At 57.6% G+C, this 21,294-nt stretch overlaps 1 protein-coding gene across 1 annotated transcript; it reads right to left on the bottom strand.

The window, feature by feature from the left end:
* Window positions 1-7,523: 7,523 nt before the first annotated feature.
* LOC311198645 (glutamine synthetase) lies at window positions 7,524-13,624 on the bottom strand. Its single transcript, XM_084272631.1, has 6 exons — window positions 13,447-13,624; window positions 12,730-12,891; window positions 10,879-11,025; window positions 9,871-9,998; window positions 8,532-8,731; window positions 7,524-8,259 (listed from the first exon to the last, which is right to left on the bottom strand). Exons 1-6 carry the CDS (start codon window positions 13,610-13,612, stop codon window positions 7,938-7,940), a joined length of 1,125 nt encoding a protein of 374 aa, XP_084128757.1. The 5' UTR covers window positions 13,613-13,624; the 3' UTR covers window positions 7,524-7,937.
* Window positions 13,625-21,294: the final 7,670 nt, after the last annotated feature.

The following is a 21,294-nucleotide window of genomic DNA, read 5'->3' on the forward strand; positions in this document are numbered from 1 at the left end:
CCAGCCACACGTCACTCACAGGAGGAGCTGATGGAGGCTCTGCCCACGCTACAGCCCATGTACTGCACATCTCCCACCAGCCCACGTCACTGCCAGCCGAGCTGGTGGCAAGCAGAGTGGTTGAAGGTGGGTCTGCAATCCATTTTCACCAAGTGACCATGCAGCAGCGATGCTAGGGCAGCCACTTGCTTTGCAGCCCTGGTATTGAGTCCCTCTGCAAAAATCACTGTCCCCAGGGTGGACACAAGGAGAGGACAAAGCAGCTCGTGACAAGTTCTAGGAGTAGCCCCTGGGACACTGCCCCTGCTGGCAATCCCCAGCTCTCTGCACAGAGGATCACTGCCCAGCCCACCTACACACATCTGTTGGGGGTACAGGGTGATGACACACAATTTCAGTGTGACCCAGGGCTGGACCTGGCCTGGGGAGTGGCCAGCACCTGCCACCATGGGGTACGTGAAGGCAAAAAGTTGCTGGTACATCCTCACGGCCCTGCCAGCCTCCACACCTCCCATGCTGGTGGGACCTGAGCACCATGAGCTCCTGCAGGTCCACATCCACGCTCCCCACACTGCCTCTACGGGGGAAACCTGCCAAGCTACAGCTCCCCAGTTTACCCACTGGGACAGTGTGAGCTGAAGCCATGTTGCCACCCCAGGGACCTGTCCTGGCACAGGGTTCCAAAGGGGCTGAGGCAAGCAGCATGTCAGAGGCAGTGGCAAGAGCCTGCAGCACCCAGGGGAGGCACACACCAAGGGAGGGATCCATGGAGCTTTACCCCATGAAACTGGAGGCAAGGAGCAGATCCGAGCATTGCAACGGCACCACTGGTCAGAAGGCACCAGGGCAGCTCAGGGCCAAGCAGCAGTGAGCTGTGTGTGAGACCTTTCCCTTCTGGGACAGATGGGGCAAGAGGGAGGGATGGGAGAAGGACATAAAAGGCACCGAAGAGCTGGTGTAATGAGCCACAGGACCCTTATCTGAGGACAAGGGGGAAAAGAAATGGTATGTCTGATTTAACACAGTCAGCATGATCGTAACAGCGTGCTTCAGTTCCTGGTGAATATGTGAGGGAGGTGGAAACATCCCAGGCACAGTGTGGGTCCATGTCCTGGATTAAGCTCCATGGATAAGGCAGTCATCCTAGCTAAATCTCTCCAGCTTGATTTCATTTCACCCTTCTCCTTGGGGCCAGAACTTGCCTTTCAGATCAGCTGCTGCCAAGTCTGTCAGAACTTCTATTTCCTTTCCCCAACTTCATCACAGTTGTGCTTCCCCACCCTCTCTGTACCCCATGAGCTTGAGCCAGTTCTTTTGCTATCAGCTCTTTCCCAACAGCACCCCTCACCTTTGCACGCTCCTCCCATGGGCAAATATTCCAAGCCCAGCCCTATCTGCAGCTATTTTTAGAGTCCTCCCAAAACCTGCCTTGCACTGACATTTCAGCCACTGCAAACACCTACCATGGTGTGAAACAAGGCCAAGAGATGCATTTGATTTGTGTTATCACAGTTATCAGGTTAGAGCAGCACCAGAAGGAATCACTTCAGTTGGGTTTGGATCATTTCTCCAGCAGACAGCTGCCAGGCCACAGCACAGCTCCAGCTCAACCCATCCCTCCTGCTCTTAGCGAGCCCTGACTTTCCAATTCCCCCATGTGCCACCCGTGCTGCACCCCAGGCACCCGCAGGAGCTGCAGAGAGCTGAAAAGAAATGGCTTTGGGAAAGACATCACAGCAATTGCATCTCCTCACCCTCTGCAGATACATCCCTGCTCATGGCCTGCCACCACCCACATCGCTTGGCAGGGGCGGCAGGGAGTGAGGACTGAAGGAGAAATCAGACTCCCCAGATCCAGCCTGCTGCTGCCTGTCCCCATGTGCAGCCAGGGGACTTCTCTAGTGGGAACACTCTGCGGGGTCCCAGTTCCTGGTTTCGCAAAATATCACCCTGGGGAAGCCCACCCTGTGCTGGAAATGCAGCCGTCTGCGTGCTGTGACACTGTCACCGTGGCAGCCCAGGGCACACATCCTCATCCTCCCAGCCCAAGGGCGGCCGGAGGAAACTGAAGGCTGTCCTCCCTCTCTTAGGCCTCACAAGCGCCATGGCCGCGGCCTAGCAGCCTTTAACCAGAAAGACCTGCAGTGAGGTGTCAAAAGGCAGCACACCAGAGCCAGGCACCAGCGAGGGAGCTGGTCCTGCACCCGCAAGTGAAAAGTCCACATTCCCCCCACCAGCAGTGCTGGAGAAAGGGGCTGGAGCTCCACAGCTCAGCCACTGCTGCAGAGCTTAATGCATCACCTCCCTCCTCAACACCAGGCACCCCAATTGTGGGTGCCACCAGCCTCCAAGACCCTTGCACTGAAGAAGCATTGGCAAGCGCTCAAGGGGCACCACAAAGGAGATTGTCCTACCCCATCACAGCAGACACTGCCCTGTAATGCCTGCACCCCATAGACCCCTCCTCCTTCCTCTTATTTTCTCCCCACCCACCAGGGTACAGCAATGGCCAGGGGCTCTCAAAGGTCCAGGAAGCCAGAAGAGACACCACAACTACAGAGCAGAGTCTCACCAGCAAGGCCCAACGTCCCTCTGCATCCAAGCACAGCAGATAAGAGGTGGTAGAAGTGTTCAACCAGGAGTCCAGATCATCATGAAAGTTCCCTACAATGAAGCAGGTCTAAAATCAAGCCAGAAAACCTACCTGCAGTTCAGGCTCAGTGAGGGTAATCAGGGTGGGACAAGCCTGGTGGTCTTCTGGCAGGTCTACAGTCGTAAGATGGGTCAAGCTGAGAAATCAGTCCATGGGTTAAGGCTTGGATGACCAACAGAACTCAAGCAGAAACTGATGGCCCAGGCAGAGCTCCAGTAGACCCCATGGCCTGGGGCTCCAGGTGTGACTGGTCAGGGCCATTAAAGCCTATTAGTGCCCTGACAACCTGTGCAGTTCCCGCCCCCCACCCAGCTCCCAGCCAGCCCCAGCCTGCACCTGGTAGGGTGCTTTTGATAGCTCATCCAGCCCTCCTCACCCATCACTAGGGCTGGATGCTGAGGAGGGGTGCTGGAGTCAGCAGAGGTGGTCACTGTAGGTCACTAAGGACTGCTTTGTGGAGACTGCTCGAAGAACACTCAGGGGAGCTGGGTTCTTAGCAGACCTTTCAGAAGCCAAACATCAAACTACTGCTGTGGGCATCAGGGCACTGCTCTGTGAAAGCAGCAGCAGGGAGCACCAAGGCAGACCTGCCCTGGCCTTGCCAGGGACCCTCTGCCCATCCCACTGTGGCTGAGACAGGCTGGTCATGGGGCTGATCTGCTCTGTGCGTTCACAGCCTCTGCTGCTTTCTCTCCCAGGAGGAGGAGGGCAGACCCTCTGGCTTCTCTTACACCCAGGTGCAAGCTCCAGTTTATCCCCCAACTACTTCACAAGGCAGCCACCCACCCTCAGTGCCTCTACAAACACCCCCCAACCTGTGGGTGCTGCCACAGGGTATCAGGTTGCTCCTGGCTGCATCATCCAGATGCAAAACAGGTGGGAGGTATAATTGCAACTGCTGGGCCCATCTGCCACCCACACCCCTCACTCCCCCACCCCTGCCCTGGACTAAATCCCCCTTGTTCTGTGGATGACGTAAAAGACCCTCTACTCCCAGTGCCCTGCCATGGTAATGAGCTTTCCTGGAAAGTCTGATTGCTCTGTCTTCCCAGCAGTGAGCAGCAGGTCTCCTGCGTGACCCCTTCCCCGCACCACCCGTGACCGAGACCCACGCTTGGATGTGGAGAGGGTTTGTAGTGATGTCACGTGGATCAGTCACATGCATGAGAAAACCCATCCTGTGTCAGTCTCTCAACAAGACACCACTGTCACCCTGGTTATCCTCAGGGACTCCCCAAACAGCCAACCCAGTGCTAAGGTTGGGCTACTGGGGCTCTTCTGTATTTTTAGGGACCAAGCAGCTGAAAGCAGCTGGAAGCAGCTGGCTGCAAACCCAGCACCAGCCTGGTGGAACCTGACCACCTCCCTGCCAGCCAGGCTCAAGCCAGGAGAGCAACGTAGGGCTGGTGGGGACCAGGCCCACGCACCCCTCAGCCAAACACCTCTCCCTTATTCTTCTCCTGGCACGTTGGGTGCTGCTGTGTGATGTCTGTCCCCCTCCATTCACAGCCACGTTCCAACAGCAGCGAATTGCTGGTAATGAGCTGTGTCTGTCCATGGGCTGAGAGACTCCGAGATCAAAGATGCTCTTTTACCAAACCAAAATATTATCACCAGCCTCTAAAGACCAGACTCAGCTTCTGAGGGGAAAAAAATTCAATTTTCTGTAGATCTAATTTGAAACCATTTTAATGCTCATTAAGATAGAGAGACCCCAGCAGATTGTGCAGGCTGGGAGACACGGAGGGGGAGAACAAAGTTATTGACATTTTAGTTTAGGTCTTTATTCTACCCAGAGCTTCCCGTTTCTGGCCAGCAGCTTTGAGTAATGCTATTGTTAGCGTCAGGATTGTAATTCTAATGTCCTTTTTATAGCTGGTTTGGGAAAAAAAAAGAGTCTTAAAGCCCTTAATGGAATTTGTAGTGATGGAAATAGATCTGGAGATGGAGGGACCTGCAAAGCCCCCACGCTGTCGCTCACCATAACAGGGTGGTCACGATGCTTACTCGCCCCGGGTGTCCTTCTCCATGGGGTGCTCATTGGTGGGAAGAGAAAGAGGGGACCCCTGTGGCCTCCTGGTCCTTGTGTGTCCCCAGCTTGGCAACCCATCCGAGCCAACCACCGGAGCTACTGGCCCATCTGCTGGGTCACAGAGAGGTGTCCTGAGGGGTAACGGGCAGCACCCAGCGCTGTGCCTCCAGCCAGGGGTGGGAAGGGAGTAGGAAAGGGCCCGAGGTGGTGTTTCTGTGCCACTCTGAGCGTGGAGATGGCAAGGCCGGGCTCAGGCCGGTGGTCCCAAGGCTGAGCTCAGGCCGGTGGTCCTGGCCGGTGGTCCAGGCAGAGGGGTGGCCCTGGGGAGGTCCTCTGACAGGGGGGTTGCACTAAGTGATCTTTCGAGGTCCCTTCCAGCTCCTGACCTTCTGTGAGCCTGCGAAGAGCTCGCGGTGAGGAGCTGAACAGCGTCCCGGTGCCTCCCGCCCCCGATCGCCCCCTCAGCGCCGCCCCAGCACCGCCCCGGGGGCGGGGGGCAGAGCCGGGGCTGCAGAGCCGACCCACCCCCGCTGCCGGGCTGCCGGCCGGCGCCGCTCCCTGTTATTTGTAGCTGGGCCTGCGGAGGGCAGCAAACCCCCAAGAAGCGCCTTCAGACCCCAAATAACCCCCCTGCTCCCCAGCCCCGGAATCCGTCACCCCCGCGGGCTGCGCAGGATGCGGCTCGACCCGAGGCGGGACCCCCCAGTGAGGGGTCTCGGTGGATCATCCCCTTCCCCACCCCCCCACCCCCCCCCCAGCCCCAGCACAGTCCCCGTGGGGTGCTCCGCACGGAAATCCATTGCCCAAACGGCAGCAGTCTGCACCGCAGTAGCCAGCACCCCAGCAGCCTGCAAGCCCCCAAAGCAGCCTGCACCCCAGCAGCCTGCAAACTCCTCTCCCCCAGCAGCCAGCACCCCCAGCAGCCGGCACCCCACCAGCCTGGGGCTGTGACGGATCCAACCTGGGGTCCTGGTACCTCTTCCACCTAGCACAGCCTGGTGCTGAGCACTGGGGAGTGCTGGACACATCTCCCAGTACTGGCCAACCCTTGGATGGGGACAGCAACGCTGTCGGGTCACACCATGCCCACAAGACCTCAAACCCCAAGCCGGAGGGCTGGCTGCATCCCCAGTGCCCGCTCTGCTGAGCCCAACAAACCCCTCCGTCCACAGAAGTGGGTCCACCAAAACCATAACCACAGCTCCTGTGGGAATTTGCTGGCATCCCCATTTCCATTGTGCTGCAGGCCCTGTGGGTGGGAATCACTCCTGCTTTAGGAAAAAAACCCTCACATAAGGTTTCTGGTCCATTTTGACCTCAAAAAGTACAAGTGAGAAGATCCATGTTCTGGCAAAGGGCAGCATGAACATGTCCAGCCATGGGGGGACTGGCCAGCAGCATCCCCAGTGTGCAAGAGCTCAGGGAAGAGCCTCCACTGTGACTTTGGGTGAGTCCCTGGCTCACCCCTGTCCTCTGTCAGAGGGGAATCATGGGGTGACACCCAGGAACAGGTACGAGGTGTTTGGATAGACCATTGTGCTGTGACCAGCCGAGGATGTTTGGGTTGTGGCAATGTGGATTCACACGGTTCCCTGACTGTAGCAAGGGCTGTACAGCACAGCATGATGAAAGCTGAAGTACTTCAGCCCCTGCACATTCAGGGAAACAAACACAAGTCTTCATGCTCCAGATTTAGTTCTTTATTGATTTTCCAACTACCTCCATCAGTCACTTGTCCCAGCAGTCACATTACCCATTAAAGACATCATCGAAATGAGGGGAAACAAGACAGCGTGGTGGTCTCGATTAAAAACGTTAAAGATCCCAAACAGCAATTTCTGGAAGGAAAATTTATCCTCCTTAGGGTGGGGACCAGGCTCCATTTATCCTTGAACAGCTCCGAGACACCAAGGGCTCCTGGCTGCTCGTGGTCTGGGGCACAACCACCTCCCAGCAGCTGCTGCCCTGGGTCCCACCGCGCTGCCAGCACCTCGGCGTGCAGGGGGGACTCTGTCCTCCAGCTCAGCTCGTCACCTGCAGCGGGGTCAGAGACAGAGGTAAAACCAGTGCCAAAATCCCCATTAGTGCACTGGAGTGGGGATGATGTTCCTGGGGTGTTCATGCTACTGGTACCACTCACCTCCAGGTAACCCTCTTCCTTGGTGATGGCAGCACAGTCGTATCCTGCAGGTCTGTCCCAGGGACCTGACCTGCCAGTTCAGTGTCCCTGGGACTAGGGAGCTGTCCCCTCTGCTGGCTTCAGAATCCTTCCCGGAGTCGCAGCACCGAGGGACCCCAAGGGTCTGGCTGTTAGAGACGCTGGTGACACCCCATCTACCTGGCAATGCCCTACCTGGGGCTCTGCTCCATGGATAAAACCCATCACCCCCCACTTGGACAGAGGCTCCAACCCAAGGAGTGGGGTGCTGCCCTGGGGTGCGGCAGCAGGGTGGCCCCAGGCTCCCCTCCCTCACCCAGAGGTGTCCCCAGAGGAGGTGGCTGTTGCTGGCCGTGCCCAGCGCTGGGCCGGATTCGCTGACTCAGCGATCACGCCCTGTGTAAACGCCCGCCAGCTGCTGCCCCGGCCACTGTTTGCTCGGGCTGCGTCGCTCTGTTTGCCTTTCAGGGGATCACGATGGAGGGAGATGGCTTTCAGCCACCAGCAAATGGGCAAGGCAGCTCCAGGCACCTGCCCCAAGGATCCTCCAGCATCTCCACTCCTCCTGCCTGGTGCAGCTTGCTCAGTGGCTGCAACCCACCGGCAAGACCCAAATTAAATCTTCCCCAGAGCTCCAGGAACTACAGAGAAATGCACCTGCTGCAGCATAACCCCACTGCTGTGCAGCCAGGACAATGATTTATTATCATTTCTTTGCAACAGAGATATGGAATAAAAAGCACCCGCCCTCCCCAGGTGCAAACAGCAGCGGCTGCAGCTTCCCCACAGGGCTCTATGTACATCACAGTGTAAAGTCCAACAGAAAAAAAGGTCAATCCAGGGTTTTTTTTTTTTAAAAAAAAAACAACTCCCCACGTACAACTTAAACCCAGGAACCAGAGACAAAAGTTGTTGAGAAAATAAGTTGGGCCCCTCCCTCCTACTATAAAATATACATATTTCTAAGGCGAGTTTCACACAACCAGAAGCGAGGTTCCTACAGAGTCTGAGCTTGCAGCTGAGGACACCACACGGGCACGGATCCCACGTGGGAAGCTAGTGTAGAAACGAAAACCTCCACCCACCCTGCAGCTTCAATGGTCAGCATAGTCCTTGGTCTCCACCCCGGTCTCGTTGAGCACCGTTGTCCTCATGATGGCCTCGGTGACGGCGTAGGGGTCGCAGTTGGCTGCCGGACGCCGATCCTCAAAGTAGCCGTAGCCGTCTTGGCCAACCTGGCGCGGGATGCGGATGCTGGCGCCCCGGTTGGCCACGCCGGCGGAGAACTCAAAGATGTTGGAGGTCTCGTGGTGGCCAGTGAGGCGCCGGGAGTTGTCCCTGCCGCCCCGCGGGTCGTAGACGCAGATGTGGTAGTCGTGGCGCTTGCTCAGCTTCTCGATGGCGGCTTCGATGTGTCTGTGGGAGAGGAGAACAGGGTTGAGCATGTCAGTAGGTCCCTAACCCTAACCCATGGCCAGGAAGGCTGGCACCCCTCTCCCCTCCTGTGCAGGGATGGGGACACCCTCATATGACCAGCTGCTTTTAAAATAAAATGGGCTGGGCCAGCCACAGCCCTGCCCGGTGCAGCCACCCCGGTACGGAGACACACGTGCTATGGGGAGCTGCCACACAGCCAAGGGCACCCCAAACCTCCCAGGTACATCCCAGGGATCCTCCCCAAGACTCACTTAAGACCCCCTTCTCTCCGCATCTCCTCAGTGCTGTAGTTGGTGTGACACCCGGCGCCGTTCCAGTTGCCGGTCATCGGTTTGGGGTCCAGAGTAGCCACAACCCCAAAGTCCTCACAGACACGGTGGAGGATGAACCGAGCCATCCAGAGGTGATCACCCATCTCGATGCCTTCACATGGGCCCACCTGGAATTCCCACTGGAAGGGGCAAGTGGAGGCAAAGGTGAGGATGGGCAGGTTCTACCTTCCCAGCCACCACATCCCTGCCACCCCACCCCAAAGAGGGCTGCTAGCCTGGGGTACAACTGAGCTTTATCTCTGGAGAATCAGCAGTGGGGGTGAGGAGCATGGAGTTAAGCAAGAGGACAGCTTTGGCATGCAAATAAAATGGGAATAAACAGCTCATGACTAAGCAGAGCATATTGCTTGTGTGTGTAATCAAAATGGAGGTAACCAAGCACCCCATCTGCCTTCAAGGATGGTGCTGGATCCCCCATCCCACATGCAAGCAGGGCACGGGACCACAGAGGAGCCTGTTAGTCCTTCCAGGGGCTGATCCCTCCCCATCCGGAGTTGGGGTTGCGCCACCCACGGTGACTAAGCAGTGGGTGATGAATTAACGGCTGCTGGCACAGCCTGGCTGAGACCCAGCCCAGGATGCAGAAAGCAGCCAAGAAGGACCCTGAAAAAGCCAGGGCAAACAGCAGGGTCATTAAAAGTCCTGCCTCAGCTACCCCGGAGATAAGGCCCCTGCTTATCGCCGCCACATCAGCAGCAGGAGAGTCAGCGATTCGCAGCTGCGGGGCCAAACAGCCGTCGGTCAGTCTGGCCACCCACCTCTTGCAATCAGGGACTCCCTCCAGCTAACTCCTAAATAAACCCAAATCCTCCCTGACTGCTCCCCCAAGGCCAGGTCCCACCTGAGCTTCCCGGTTTCTGGGGTGGAGGAGCAGGACACAGAGACCCAATGCTGCTCCTGCAGCCCATCCTGGCTCACACTGTTTCCTGCATCCCTGCTCCATGCAGGGAGCACCCAGCTCCACACAGGCTGCCGGAGCTCAGGCTGAGCTGTGCAAGGAGCTCGCCTGCCATTCAGCTCAGCTGCAATTTCACTTGCCTGCCCCAAAAAGTGGGGACCTGCATGCTGGAGGGAGTGAGAAGAAACCCAAATGTGCATGTTTTCTTCCCAAACAGTGCTCCCATCTAGACAAAGCCGATGTGGGGAGTCACTGGATTCAGCATCCTGTAAGAACTGGGAGTTGCTGAGCTAGTCCAGCCTCATGCTAACTCGTATCCATCCCTGGGAACAGGGGCTGCGCGGGGCCGTCCACACAAACCTGGGAAGGCATCACCTCTGCGTTGGTGCCACAGATCTTCACCCCTGCGTACAGACATGCCTTGTAGTGGGACTCCACGATGTCACGTCCGTACACCTTATCTGCTCCAACCCCGCAGTAGTAGGGGCCTGAAAAGGAAAAAAGGAGTCACCACCCAAGTAAAGCTTTTGGAAGCAACAGCACTGCTGCGTCACCCCACCGCTCCTGGGTACAATCCATCATCTGGCAGAGATCTGTGGGATTTAAATGGTGCTGCTCTCTGCGGTGGTGCAAGGAGCCACCAACCCCTACTCCAGGAACCAGCAGCCTGAGCAATTCCTCTGTGCAACCTCAGCCTTATCTAGGCAGTTAAACAGGACTTGAAATGCATCAACTGGGAGGTGGCCAGGAGATAAGGTGAGCTTGGCTTGGTCTGCCCCACGGCACCTTGCTGACCCTCGGAGCACGTCAAGCGTCCGAGATTGTTCTGACAACAGCCGACATTGTTCGTGGCTAGAAAATTAAACTGGCAGTGGTTTTACAGGGTGCTTCCTCATTCGAGCAGGTCAGACGCAGATCTTCTTCCTGCCTGGGGGAAGGGAGATGTTGAAAGCAGCTGGTCCCCGCAGAAGGCTGACTGAGTCAAGCTGGGAAGCCCCTGGCCCTCTCCCAGGAGGCAGCTGAGGCACTGGGGCTCACTCGCCACTGCCTGACGGGCCGGACCTTTCCCGGACAGCCATGGGGAGGAGGTTTTTCCAGCTCAGTTCTCCAGCCCTTGCCAAACAAGTCGTGCAGCCGAGCTGTTTGCGCAGCCGGGCCTGGCGGGAGTGGCACTGCCGGCTGGCTCACGTGAGCTGCGGGCGCCCGGCGCTCTCCCCAAACTGCTCCTGACCTCATTCTGGCTCCTGCCCAGTGTCAGCACGATGGGGAAGGTGTGCTCAAGGTCAGGGATGGGGTGTCTGCAGCTGAGGGACAGCTGGGTGGGAGGTGAGGGTCACAGCTGGGCTGTGGCAGGGAGGAAGCACTTACCCTGCGGGCCAGGGAAGCCGTTGTCGGGCCAGCCGTAGGGGTGGCCGTTGATGCCCAGCAGCGTGTACTCCTGCTCCATCCCGAACCAGGGGTGGCTGTCCTTAACCAAGTCCATGACTTTCTTGCACGTGTGCCTCAGGTTGGTCTCTGGGAGCAGAGAGGTCCTGGTTAGACCAGTGCCATGGGATGCCACCCACCACGCTCCGCTCCATCCCACCCAGAGGTCCAGACTCCACCACTGCCAAGCGCTTCCCACAGAAGCCTTAAGGAGACAAGCGAGCAGATCCCCCTGGCCTCCAACCCTCTCTGCTCAATGGTTTCATCCTCACAAAGCTGCTCCACTGACACAGGAACAGGCCAAAGGGTTTAATTAGCCTACTCCCAAAACTGCCAATGGTCCATGGACATCCTCCTCTCACACACAGAGACGCCAGGAGCCATACCCCAGCCCTGTCCTACGGATGTCTGGCAGACCTGGGGACAGGAATTATACTTCTCCCATCACTCGCTCACCCCCATCCTTTCTACCAGCCTTAGCTTAATTATTCTTATCTTACTCCTACTCTTGGTCAGTGTCCAGGCTGGCTGGCCCTGAGCCTTTCATGGTTTGTGGGAGTGCTCAGAGCAACCGGGGCTTTGCCAGGAAGGTGCAGGTATCAAAGGAGCCTCCTGACACAGGACAACGTGCAAGCAATGGGAGAGCTGGACTGAACCAGCAGGACTGCTCTCACTGCTCTCACAGGGACAGGCAGCAGGTTCTGCCTTCAAGGTGCAATAAAAGATCCCAGAGAACCCACGACAAAGCCCAGGGCATGGGGCCACAGAGGAGCAGTGACATCTCCCTTGCACTGATGGGAGAAGGCAGTTTCCCCTTGCCCTGGAGCCCACACAGCCCTTAAGGTGCAGAGAGACCCACGCTGGGAAGAGCTGGGGGGTACAACTCCTCTCACCGGCAGGCTCTGGGCTGAGCTCCAGCCCCAGGAGCTCCAGGGCCAGGGCCTCTCAGTAGAAATTGCTCCAGCAGAGGAGCTGCCGGGCAGGAATCTCAGCCAGGACGCTTCCCCCGCGGCTGAAAGTCATGACGCTGTTTGAAGAGGAACCGGCCCCATCTTTCCCCATCGCTGCCCGCAGCCTCTGCTCTCCCAGGCCGACGTGTGCATCACCCTGCAGATGCCATCTCCCTCCCCCCACGCACCCAGCGGGGATGTGGCCCTGCTTTACTGGCAAATAACCGGTCGTTTGCCGGCAAACAGCTCCTCCGGGAGCCCCCGGCACGGCCCTGCAAACCAGCTCCCCCTGCTCCGTCTGGGGCTTTATCAGACGGACGGGACAGACAGCGGGACTGCAGACTTCTCTGCCCACAGTGATAAGACAGAGAGCACCGCCGTGTTCCAGGGCCACTTGCAAAAGGTCATCTGAGCCAACCCCCACCGCCCCAGCACCTTTTCCCTGGGTGACAGCTGCTGCCCATCAACAAAAAGAACAGCCATGAACCCAGTGAATTAAAACCCAGTCTGCTTCCTGCTCCCTCTGTAACCCTGCAGCCCCAGGGGCTGGGTGTGCTCGGGCTCAGAAACCGGGTGACGCCTTCGGCACGCTCGAGCTGGCGAGCGCCACGAACCCCACATCTCCCTGCTCGGCTCCTCACCCCGTGCAACTCAAGAAGGCTCCTGCAAACAAACAAACACCTCCACCACCGCCTGAATTTGGGAGCCTCGGGCCAAGTGCTCGGTGCTGAGCTGCTCCCCAGTGCCACTGGTCCGGAGTGCGTGGCCCCAGGAAGGGACAGCACCCACAGTAATAAGGGGGTGACCTTCAGGAGCTGAGGGGTGCACACTGTGGGGGGCTCACCTGCGGGTTTCCTGTTGTACTTCAGCACTTCACAGAGCACCAGCTTGTTGGGGTCCAGGCAAAAAGGGTCCCTGAACATGCGGACAGGCACCAGGAACATGTCGCTGTTGGAGCCCTCTGCCTGCGCTGTGCTGGAGCCATCGAAATTCCACTCAGGGACATCTGTGAGGCAGGAAGGGGACAAGTGGGGAACAGGATTGAGAAAAGGTATCTCATACGGATCGTGCCAAGTGCTGGTGGCTTAGGCCCAGGATGGAGCACCCAGAGGGTACCAAGTGCCACAGGACGAGGGCCACAAAGGGTTTCTTGCACACCCCCAGAGCCCAGCCATGCTCCCTGAGCATCAGCGCGTTCACCCTCCCCAGCACCATCAGGGCACAGGCAGGATCAGCCCCAGCCACTTCACCTCCCCCTGCCAAACCCCATCCAGATGCCAACATATCTCTATGCCTGTCTGCCTGGTGGAAAGGGGCGAGGACCTCATCCTCCCCTTCCCACCCAGCCCTAATGACAGAGATTATGGATTAAGGAAACCGCAGCGACGCGGGACGGATATTTACTCTGCCACTTGACACAACCCCACAGGACAACTGCAGCAGCAGCTATCACAGGTGCCACACAACCAGGGAGAGCAAGCGCCAACTCCCAGCACCCAGAGCACCCCACAACTTCTCCCTGGCAATGCTCAGGGCTCTCCACCACCTGGAGCTGCGTTACCTTCGATGCTCTTGGGCTCCTTGTCGAGGGTCCTGGTCTTGCAGCGCACGCCCTCACCGCTGCCATCGATCCAGACGTAGGTGACCTGCACCAGCCCGTCCTGGGGCAGCCTCACGTACTGCTCCCGCACCAGCTTGTTCAGCCTCGAGCTGTGTGACACCGACATGGCGACGGCCCTGCGAGGGCACGCCGGTGAGCACGGCATCACCCCCAGCCCCTTCCCCCCCGCTTTATTTTCCAAACAACCCTCTGCCCCCGAAGCGAGACGCCCCCTCCCACCCCGTGCCACACAGGCAGCTCCTCCCCGTCCCCAGCAGGACTCGAACCCGCGGCCCCGCCACTCACCGGCCCCAGCGCTGCCCGCGGCCGCTCCCGCCGCGCTTTATACGCGCCCGCGGCCAGTGGCGCGGGGAGGCGGGGCGGAGGCGGCCCCGCCCCCGGGGCCCCGGCCAGAAACGTTTCGTTTCACTTGCCTCTCTCATTAACGCCGCACTGATTAAACCCAGCGGCTGCCGTGTAGTTAACACGTCGCTTTATTGATAGATAACACCTCGTCTGCCCAGTAACTCGGTATTTACTGAATCCGGCCAGAATTACTCCTAAAAAATACTGTTCCCCACCTCCTGCCACGTGTGTGTGTGTCATCCCCCCCTCTCCTCACCCCCCGCTGGCACTTTGGTTTTGGAGGGTTGTCCTCTTACCTGCGAGCAGGTGTTTCACCCCCCAGCCCTGCTTTGGGATGTGGAGTGCAGAGCTGGTGAGGCTGGCGTGGTGTGATCCTCCCTCCCCCAGCACCCCAAAAACCTCGCTGGGACCGTGCCCTGCAGAGGTGCCACTCCTGGGAAGGGGTGGGGGCATCTGGCTGGCCCTAGGGCGACCAGATCCCTGGGGACAGGGGTGACCAGATCCCAGGGAATGGAGGCAACCAGACCCCTAGGGATGGGGCAACCAGATCCCTGGCAGCCCTAACGCCACCTCTGCCCTGCTCAGGGCACCCCAGGGACAGCTCCTGTCCACCCAGCTCGAGTCCCTTGCAGCTGCTGGGCTGTGGTGGCCTCTCTGCTGTCGGTGCCCTGAGGACACAATGCTGAGACCTGCCAGGAACCCTTGGAAATCACCCCCTGAGATCAGCCCCTTGCATCTTCAGGTCACTGAGCTGAAGAACCAGCTTCTACATTTCAAGTACCTTTAAAGCCCAAACCCATCCCTGGGCAGCAGCAGCTCTGATGCAATTTACAGTCAGCCCAACAACCAAGCCAAGAGGTGCGGGCTCCAGGAGGTCATTGCCATCCAGCAGCAACTTCCAGCTCCTGAGCCGAACCCAAATCTCAATTAGATTAATTAAACGGGCTGCTGCCTCCTCTGTTTTCCCTGGATAGGGTGTCACAGGTTTCCCATTTGTCAGAGGGGACAGATCCCAAAGGTGCCAGTGCAGAACCGGGCGTGAGCGCAGCCACAGCACAAACAGGCTGATGGGGCCCCGGGTGTTACCTCCAACACTCAGGTATTTTTTTCTGGGAGGAGGGCAGGATTTCAAATATCCCCCCAGCAAAGCCAGCCAGGTGAGCACACCCTGATTCCCCAGCCTCTGTTTTTAAGCAGTTTTTTCCATGTTAGGAGAGGAGGAAAGGCTTTAAAGTGTGACCAGGCTCCGAAAGCAGTTTGGGATTTTGGTAATTCCCCCCAGTCCTCACGGCAGACTCATGCCTGCATCTGCCTGAGTCACCCCCAGGAATGTTTTTCTGCAAAACAATCGAGTATCTGCACTGGGACAGCTAAACAAACCATCATTTGTGCCCCTCCCTCCCTCCAAGACCCCCTTGCCAGGCACGGACCCACAAACTGCTCCCCCAACCCCCCCACCACACCCCCTCCCAGGCACAAACCCTGAACACTCCGCTCTGTTTTGGTCCTGCAGGCAGATAAACAACCGGGAAGAAACCCGAAGGCGTCTGCGATTGCACAAGAACCAGGAAATGAGATTGGCAGAGCGAGAAACAAAACCTCATTAGCCATTTTGGGCCCTGAGCGGTGACATCAGTGGCAGCAGGCTGTGGCCAGGCCAGACGTCACCTGCCCCACCGCCCACAGACACCAAGCAGAGGAGGTTGGTACCCAGGGATGTGCCCAAGGTTCCCCAGAGCAGCAGTGGCAGAGCCACACCGATCTCCACGCTGTCACCTGTCTTTAACGCTGGCTGGGTGATGTGCAGGGTCTCCTCTAGCTGAAACCGGGGTGCAGATCCAAAGCAGCCACCTCCTCCTCCTCCTCCTTTGGGGTATTTTAGGGACACATCCACGAATGTTGTTGCAAAGCTCAGCGTTTCCTCATTCCTGTTTGGAAATCATCCCGAGCGGGGCAGCAGGGCAGGAGGAAACGTACCCCAGGGTGTGCAACCCAGCAGCAGCGTTTCCTGGAGGCGTTGCAACACGGGGCCGAGCCAGCGTGAGCAAAGGATGTGGCAGCGGCTCTGCCAGCTCCCTTGGCCCCCATGTGCCTGTCCCCCTCCAGCTTGGGGAGCTGGAACACATGGGACCAGCCTCGGGGCTGATGCTGAATTTTCAAGATGAGCAGGATGGACAGAGATGGACCCACATCCCTTAGGAAGCATCACAAACCCAACCCAGGGAGAGGTGAGCCACCTGTCTGGAGCATGATGGGTTGAGTCCTTTGTGATAGACAGCAGGACCAGCAACAGCATTTCCATGTGAGATGTGAAGGTCTGGCCAAGACTCATGTCAGATGGATGCGGGGGGAGCCTCATTTCATTCCCAGGGAAGGCCCCGGCTTCCCTCAGGACGTGCCCAGTTGTGCAGAAAGACCCCAGAGCACGAGAGGCCTCAAACCCACTGAGGAACCAAACCAAATTTGGGCTGTGCTAACGCTCCCCAGCAACTGGCCAGGGGAGCAGAGCTCCTCTTCGGATGGCTGGAACCCCTGAGCACCAAAACCCCCCAACAACAGGGCAGACAGAATAAACATGGATAATCCCCTGCCTGGTCAAAGCCCACCCAGCCCCCAGGAGGGCAAACACCAAGGGTTTAGGGCTGTTGGGGGGGCAGCGGGGACAACACCTGCCTGAGGGCACGTTGCCAGGGTCCCATCCCTGCCCAAACACCACAAACGAGGCAACTCCCCAGATGGGCAGTGGATGCCCAATCACATCATGTCAAAAGGGGCTTTAGTAAGCAGGAGGAAGTATTCCTGCCGCTCCGTGCTGGCCACCTGCTTCTTTATTCTCTCTTGGGATCAAGCCCTCCCTCACCCCAGTCTAATCCCAGCCATTCCTACACTGTGCTACCCCAAACAGGACTCACATCTGGATCCCTGAACCTCTTGAAGGATGTGTTCCCCCCGAGCAAGCCCGCGCTCGCCGCAATCAGCGGGGTCCAGCTCGCTCCCCTCCGCGCCAGGTACAGTAAATATTAACCACCACAAGGCACCCGGCTCGGGGGTCAGCGACTGCCCAAGGTCAGGATCCGGGGGAGCTGGAGGCAGGAGGGGAGCAGGGAATGTCCTTGCAGCAGTAAAAGGTCATGGATTACCTCCCCAGGGGACTTTGCTGAGGACTGCTGGAGCTGCAGCGCGGCACAGAGGGGTCTGTAGAGATAAGGACAGCAGGAAGAGAACCTGATTCCTTGAGACAGCACAGACCAACCATCACCTCTGTGGCAGCAGTTGGGATGCCATCCCGGTTGCCACAGGGATCTCTGACAGCTGCATGCTGCCAGATGCAGTGGGGCCAGTCCCTTTCCCAGCACTGTTTATTTTTGGGGGGGTGTGACAGCCATCGAGCTGCAGCCAGTGGTTCCCAGAGAGCTCTCCTGGGGAGCCCTGACCAAGGCCTAAGTGCTTTCAGGTTTTATCTCTCTGACTTTGAGGCTTTATCAGCCCCAGCGCCTTCCAGCCTCGCCAAGACACACGAAGCCTTTGCTGGAACGATAATAAAAGCCTTTGCAAATTTTCCAGGCTGAAGGGCCCCAGGAATGTGACTGTGTTACCAGGAAGGGGTTAAACACAAACTAATTTACCTCCCGAGGTGACTTTTAACACCTCCAGCCCAGCTCAGTGTGCTGCTGCAGCAGAGCAGGGGCTTGGGAGCCCCCCAGCTGTGGTTGTTAGATCCCTCCCCATCCCTGCCCAGGAGGGATCACCCCGTGCACAGGGTAATGCCAAGGTTTTGGGATGGAGAGTTTGGTTTTTACTCTAAATTATCCTCTAGGATTCATGGTGAAGCTCAGAACCGAAGGGGTGTCACCTCTCTCCTCCTGTGCCACTGGTCAAACCCCAAAAGCATCTCCTGGAGCCCCAGGCAGGAGCATTTCCTCTCCCAGGTGGAACACCCCATGGAGGTTTGCCTGCTGCCCAAGGGTCTGCTGGGGGGATTAGAGGGAAGGCAAAGAGCAGGGTCTGCACAGGGAACCAGCACAAACACCATAAAGGGATTAGAGGGGCTGGGGGAGCAGGTGGGGATTTTCCCACGAGCAGCGCTGGGGAAGAGGCTGTTTTCTCCAGCCAGGGGAATGTGAGGGAACACCAGGAAGGTGGGTGGGCGTGCAGAGCCCAGGGGGTCCTCAGTAACTGGCTGGGATGGGGCAGGATCCAAGGCGGCTCAGATAACTGCTGAAGGGTTTGGCAGAGACCACCCAGCACTGGGCTCAGGGCGTGGGGTGTGCTGACACTTCCCTGTCCCAAATACATGCTCACTTTTACATTTTTCCTATGAAACAGCTGAACTGACAGTTTCCCTTTACAGGGAAAACACATTTAAGCAACAGTGAATCTCCTGATGTCTAGATGCCGGCACCCAGACCACTTCCCCTTCATCCCAGCAGCACTGTACCTTCTTCTGTACACATAATTCCTTAAGCCTGTCATACTAAAACATGCCTGGGCAGCCCACAGCCTGGACTCAAACAGTACTTTGGTTGTCCCCAAAGTGCCTGTGCCAACCCGTGCCCCTCCTGTAAAACTGGGACCCTCCTGCCCAGCCCCATCCCACCCACTGCCCCCACATGCAAGGGCAGCAGAGCCCAGCCAGCACACCGCTCGCTCCAACCCCAAGGGAAACCTGGGAGTCCCCAAACCATGATTTTCCTCCTCTATCCCCCTGGGAAGGCTTCAACCCTCCCAGTGACTCCAGATCCAGAGCCAGCCGGGGCCAGGCAGGGGAAGCCCACAGCATGGGCTCTCCCTGGGCATGGTGGAGGCTTCAAACCCTGCTCTGAACCAGGTGAGGAGGGATTTGATGCAGGTCCCTGCTGTCCTTCAGCATCCACATGCACACAAGTGGGTCCAGGGCGAAGCATTGCTGCCCCTCTGCCTTCACAGTGGGAGCATCACCCTGGGGCAGCTCAGTGCCAAGGTGCTGAAGCTTGGCCCCTTCCCCAGTGTGCCACCCTGGGCTGGTTTTGGCAGCTCCTGGCTCAGCGGGTTTGGGAGGACACCCTCCCACACTCACACCTCCCAGCTGCTGCGGGAAGTGAGGGCTCCTCTCTGCAACAGGGTGATAACACCTTGCAACACCCACTGCCTTTGAGGAGCGAGGAGCTTGCTCAAGGTCACAGAGAAACCCAGTTGTGAAGCCAGTGATTCCCCTCCAGCCTGGCAGGTCTGCTGTGAGTGCCAGGAAAGGCCCCAGCTCCCCCCAGCACAGACAGTCCATTAAGGGCTGTTTGCAGGAAGCTCTTATGAGCTCTTCTGGAAGTTGTTTTCAGTTTCAGGGCTGTGTGTGCATTTGTGAGGGTAAGGCTGCTCTCAGCAGGCAGCAGAAAGGCCTCACAGAGCAGGGGCTGCATCCTCAGATGGGCCCTGACCATCCCTGTTCCTCCAGCCCACAGACAGAGTAAAACCAGCTACAAACCCCAAGCAGTTCCCCCCACCCCTCCAATGTTTTAGTTTGAACTTGCTTTTCCATCCTCTGTGCATTTCAGCCCGTAGGAAAAGAAATTGGGGGAAACAGGGGTGCACACGGGACACTCACAGCCTCAGGAAGCCAGAGCCAGAGGGGCCCATCTCCTGCCCAGCAGTTGCAATCAGCACCTTGCTGGTGCAGGAGAAGCAGCACAGGGCAGGTGGGTGCTGGTAGGAACACAGAACCTGTTAGATAAATGAGCAGCTGGGTTATGTTTCACCTGAGCCTTCCCCTGGCAGCCACAGCCCAGAGCAGGATGGGGAAAGCTGTCTGCAGGGCCTGCACACCAGGGCTGCCCCAGCGCTGGGGAATGGGCACCCGAGGGCTCCTTGGCCATCAAGAGGGACCAATTTCCCTGTGACCTCTGCTGAGAGACCCAAAAAGATGTGACTCATGGAGGAAGCCCCTTCTCATCTCTTTAGAGGAAGGAATGGCAGGTCAGAGCTCCCCACGGTGCAGCCTGGAGCCCTCTCTGCAGGGAGCTTCCCAGCTCCCAGCTCGGAAGAGCTCTTTGCTTTGGGGACAGGGCTCAGGATCCCGTTGTGAAATCCCTCCCTGGGCTCCAGCCAGCCTCCTGGGGCACAAAGCCAGGGGATTTTTGACCCACAGCACTGATTTGAGCAAAACTTCATCTCAGCACGCATCAGCACCCCCACAGCAGCAAAGCACTGAGCACAGCCCCTAAATCAGCAGCGACCCCCCAAATTTATTAACTGATGAGGATCAGAAGCACCAGCAAACGGTGCACCCAAGTGGGACAGGGGCTGGCTTGCAGCAGCCTCCTCGCCCAGCTGGTTTCCCAGCCTATATCCTGTTTGGCAACCCCATTTTGCAGCCTTACACAAACACAAAGCTTTTTCACTTCCCTCCTGCTCACATCAAGCCCCCCCCATACCAACCCAGGCATCCAAACAAGCGTGACTGCGTTTGCTGGAGTCACGAGGGGGTTTTTTCCCCCAAAGAAAACAGGAGGAGGCTCTTGGGTGGTGGTTTTTGTTTTTCTCAGTGCTTACCCCAAACTGGAACTTTTTCCCTGCAGAAGGGATGTTGTCTCCTTGCAATCACATACTTTCAGGAACTGGAACTTTGAAAAGAAAAGAAAAGTTAATAAAATTAAACATTTTCAGGGCAATTCTTACAGCTTGAAGGATTTGGCCTTAGATACACAGGCTAAAGCTGCCTTGCAGTGGTGCTGTGTAGTGGCTGAGGCAGATATTTGGGGACAACAGCATTGCCCCCTTCACTGGCAGCTTATTGCAGCCTTTTGCACAAACAAAAGGAAAATCCAGGGAAAAGATGACTTGGAGTCAACCTGGGGTGACACAGCCGGGTGTCCCTGAACACTTCATAGAATCATAGAATCCCAGACTGGTCTGGGTTGGAAGGGACCCCAAGGATCACAGAGCTCCAACCCCCCTGCCACAGGCAGGGACACCAACCTCCAGGCATGGAGCTACACAAGGATGCCCAGGGCCCCATCCAACCTGGCCTTGAACACCCCCAGGGATGGGGCATCTACCCCCTCTCTGGGCAGCCTGTTCCAGCCCCTCACCACTCTCTCTGTAGAGAACTTCCCCCTAATATCCAATTTAAACCTTCCTTCCTTCCTTGTCCTGCCATTGTCTACCCTTTAACAAGCTGATTCCCTTCCTGTTCCTCTGCTCCCTTCAGGGACTGGAAGGCTGCAATGAGGTCCCCCCACAGCCTTCTCTTCTCCAGGCTGAACCAGCCCAGCTCCCTCAGCCTCTCTTCATAGGGGAGATGCTCCAGGCCTGTGATCATCTCGTGGCCTCTTCTGAACCCTCTCCAACAGTTCCACATCTTTCTTGTGTAGTTCAGTTTGAACCAGCTGGATCTGTAACTCATTCCTTATCCTACAAGGATAAAACCAGAAGCCTCTTCAGGGAGGCTTCAGCATGGGCTTAAGGCAAACC

The sequence above is a fragment of the Gallinula chloropus genome (assembly GCF_964237585.1).
Source record: "Gallinula chloropus genome assembly, chromosome: 18".
Classification (NCBI taxonomy): Eukaryota; Metazoa; Chordata; class Aves; order Gruiformes; family Rallidae; genus Gallinula; species Gallinula chloropus.

Coding starts and splice junctions, on each gene's coding strand:
- LOC311198645 (XM_084272631.1), bottom strand. CDS start 13,612: ATGTCGGTGTCACACAGCTCGAGGCTGAACAAGCTGGTGCGGGAGCAG. Junction 12,892..13,446: donor GGAGCCCAAGAGCATCGAAG/GTAACGCAGCTC, acceptor CCTGCCTCACAG/ATGTCCCTGAGTGGAATTTC. Junction 11,026..12,729: donor GTACAACAGGAAACCCGCAG/GTGAGCCCCCCA, acceptor CTCTGCTCCCAG/AGACCAACCTGAGGCACACG.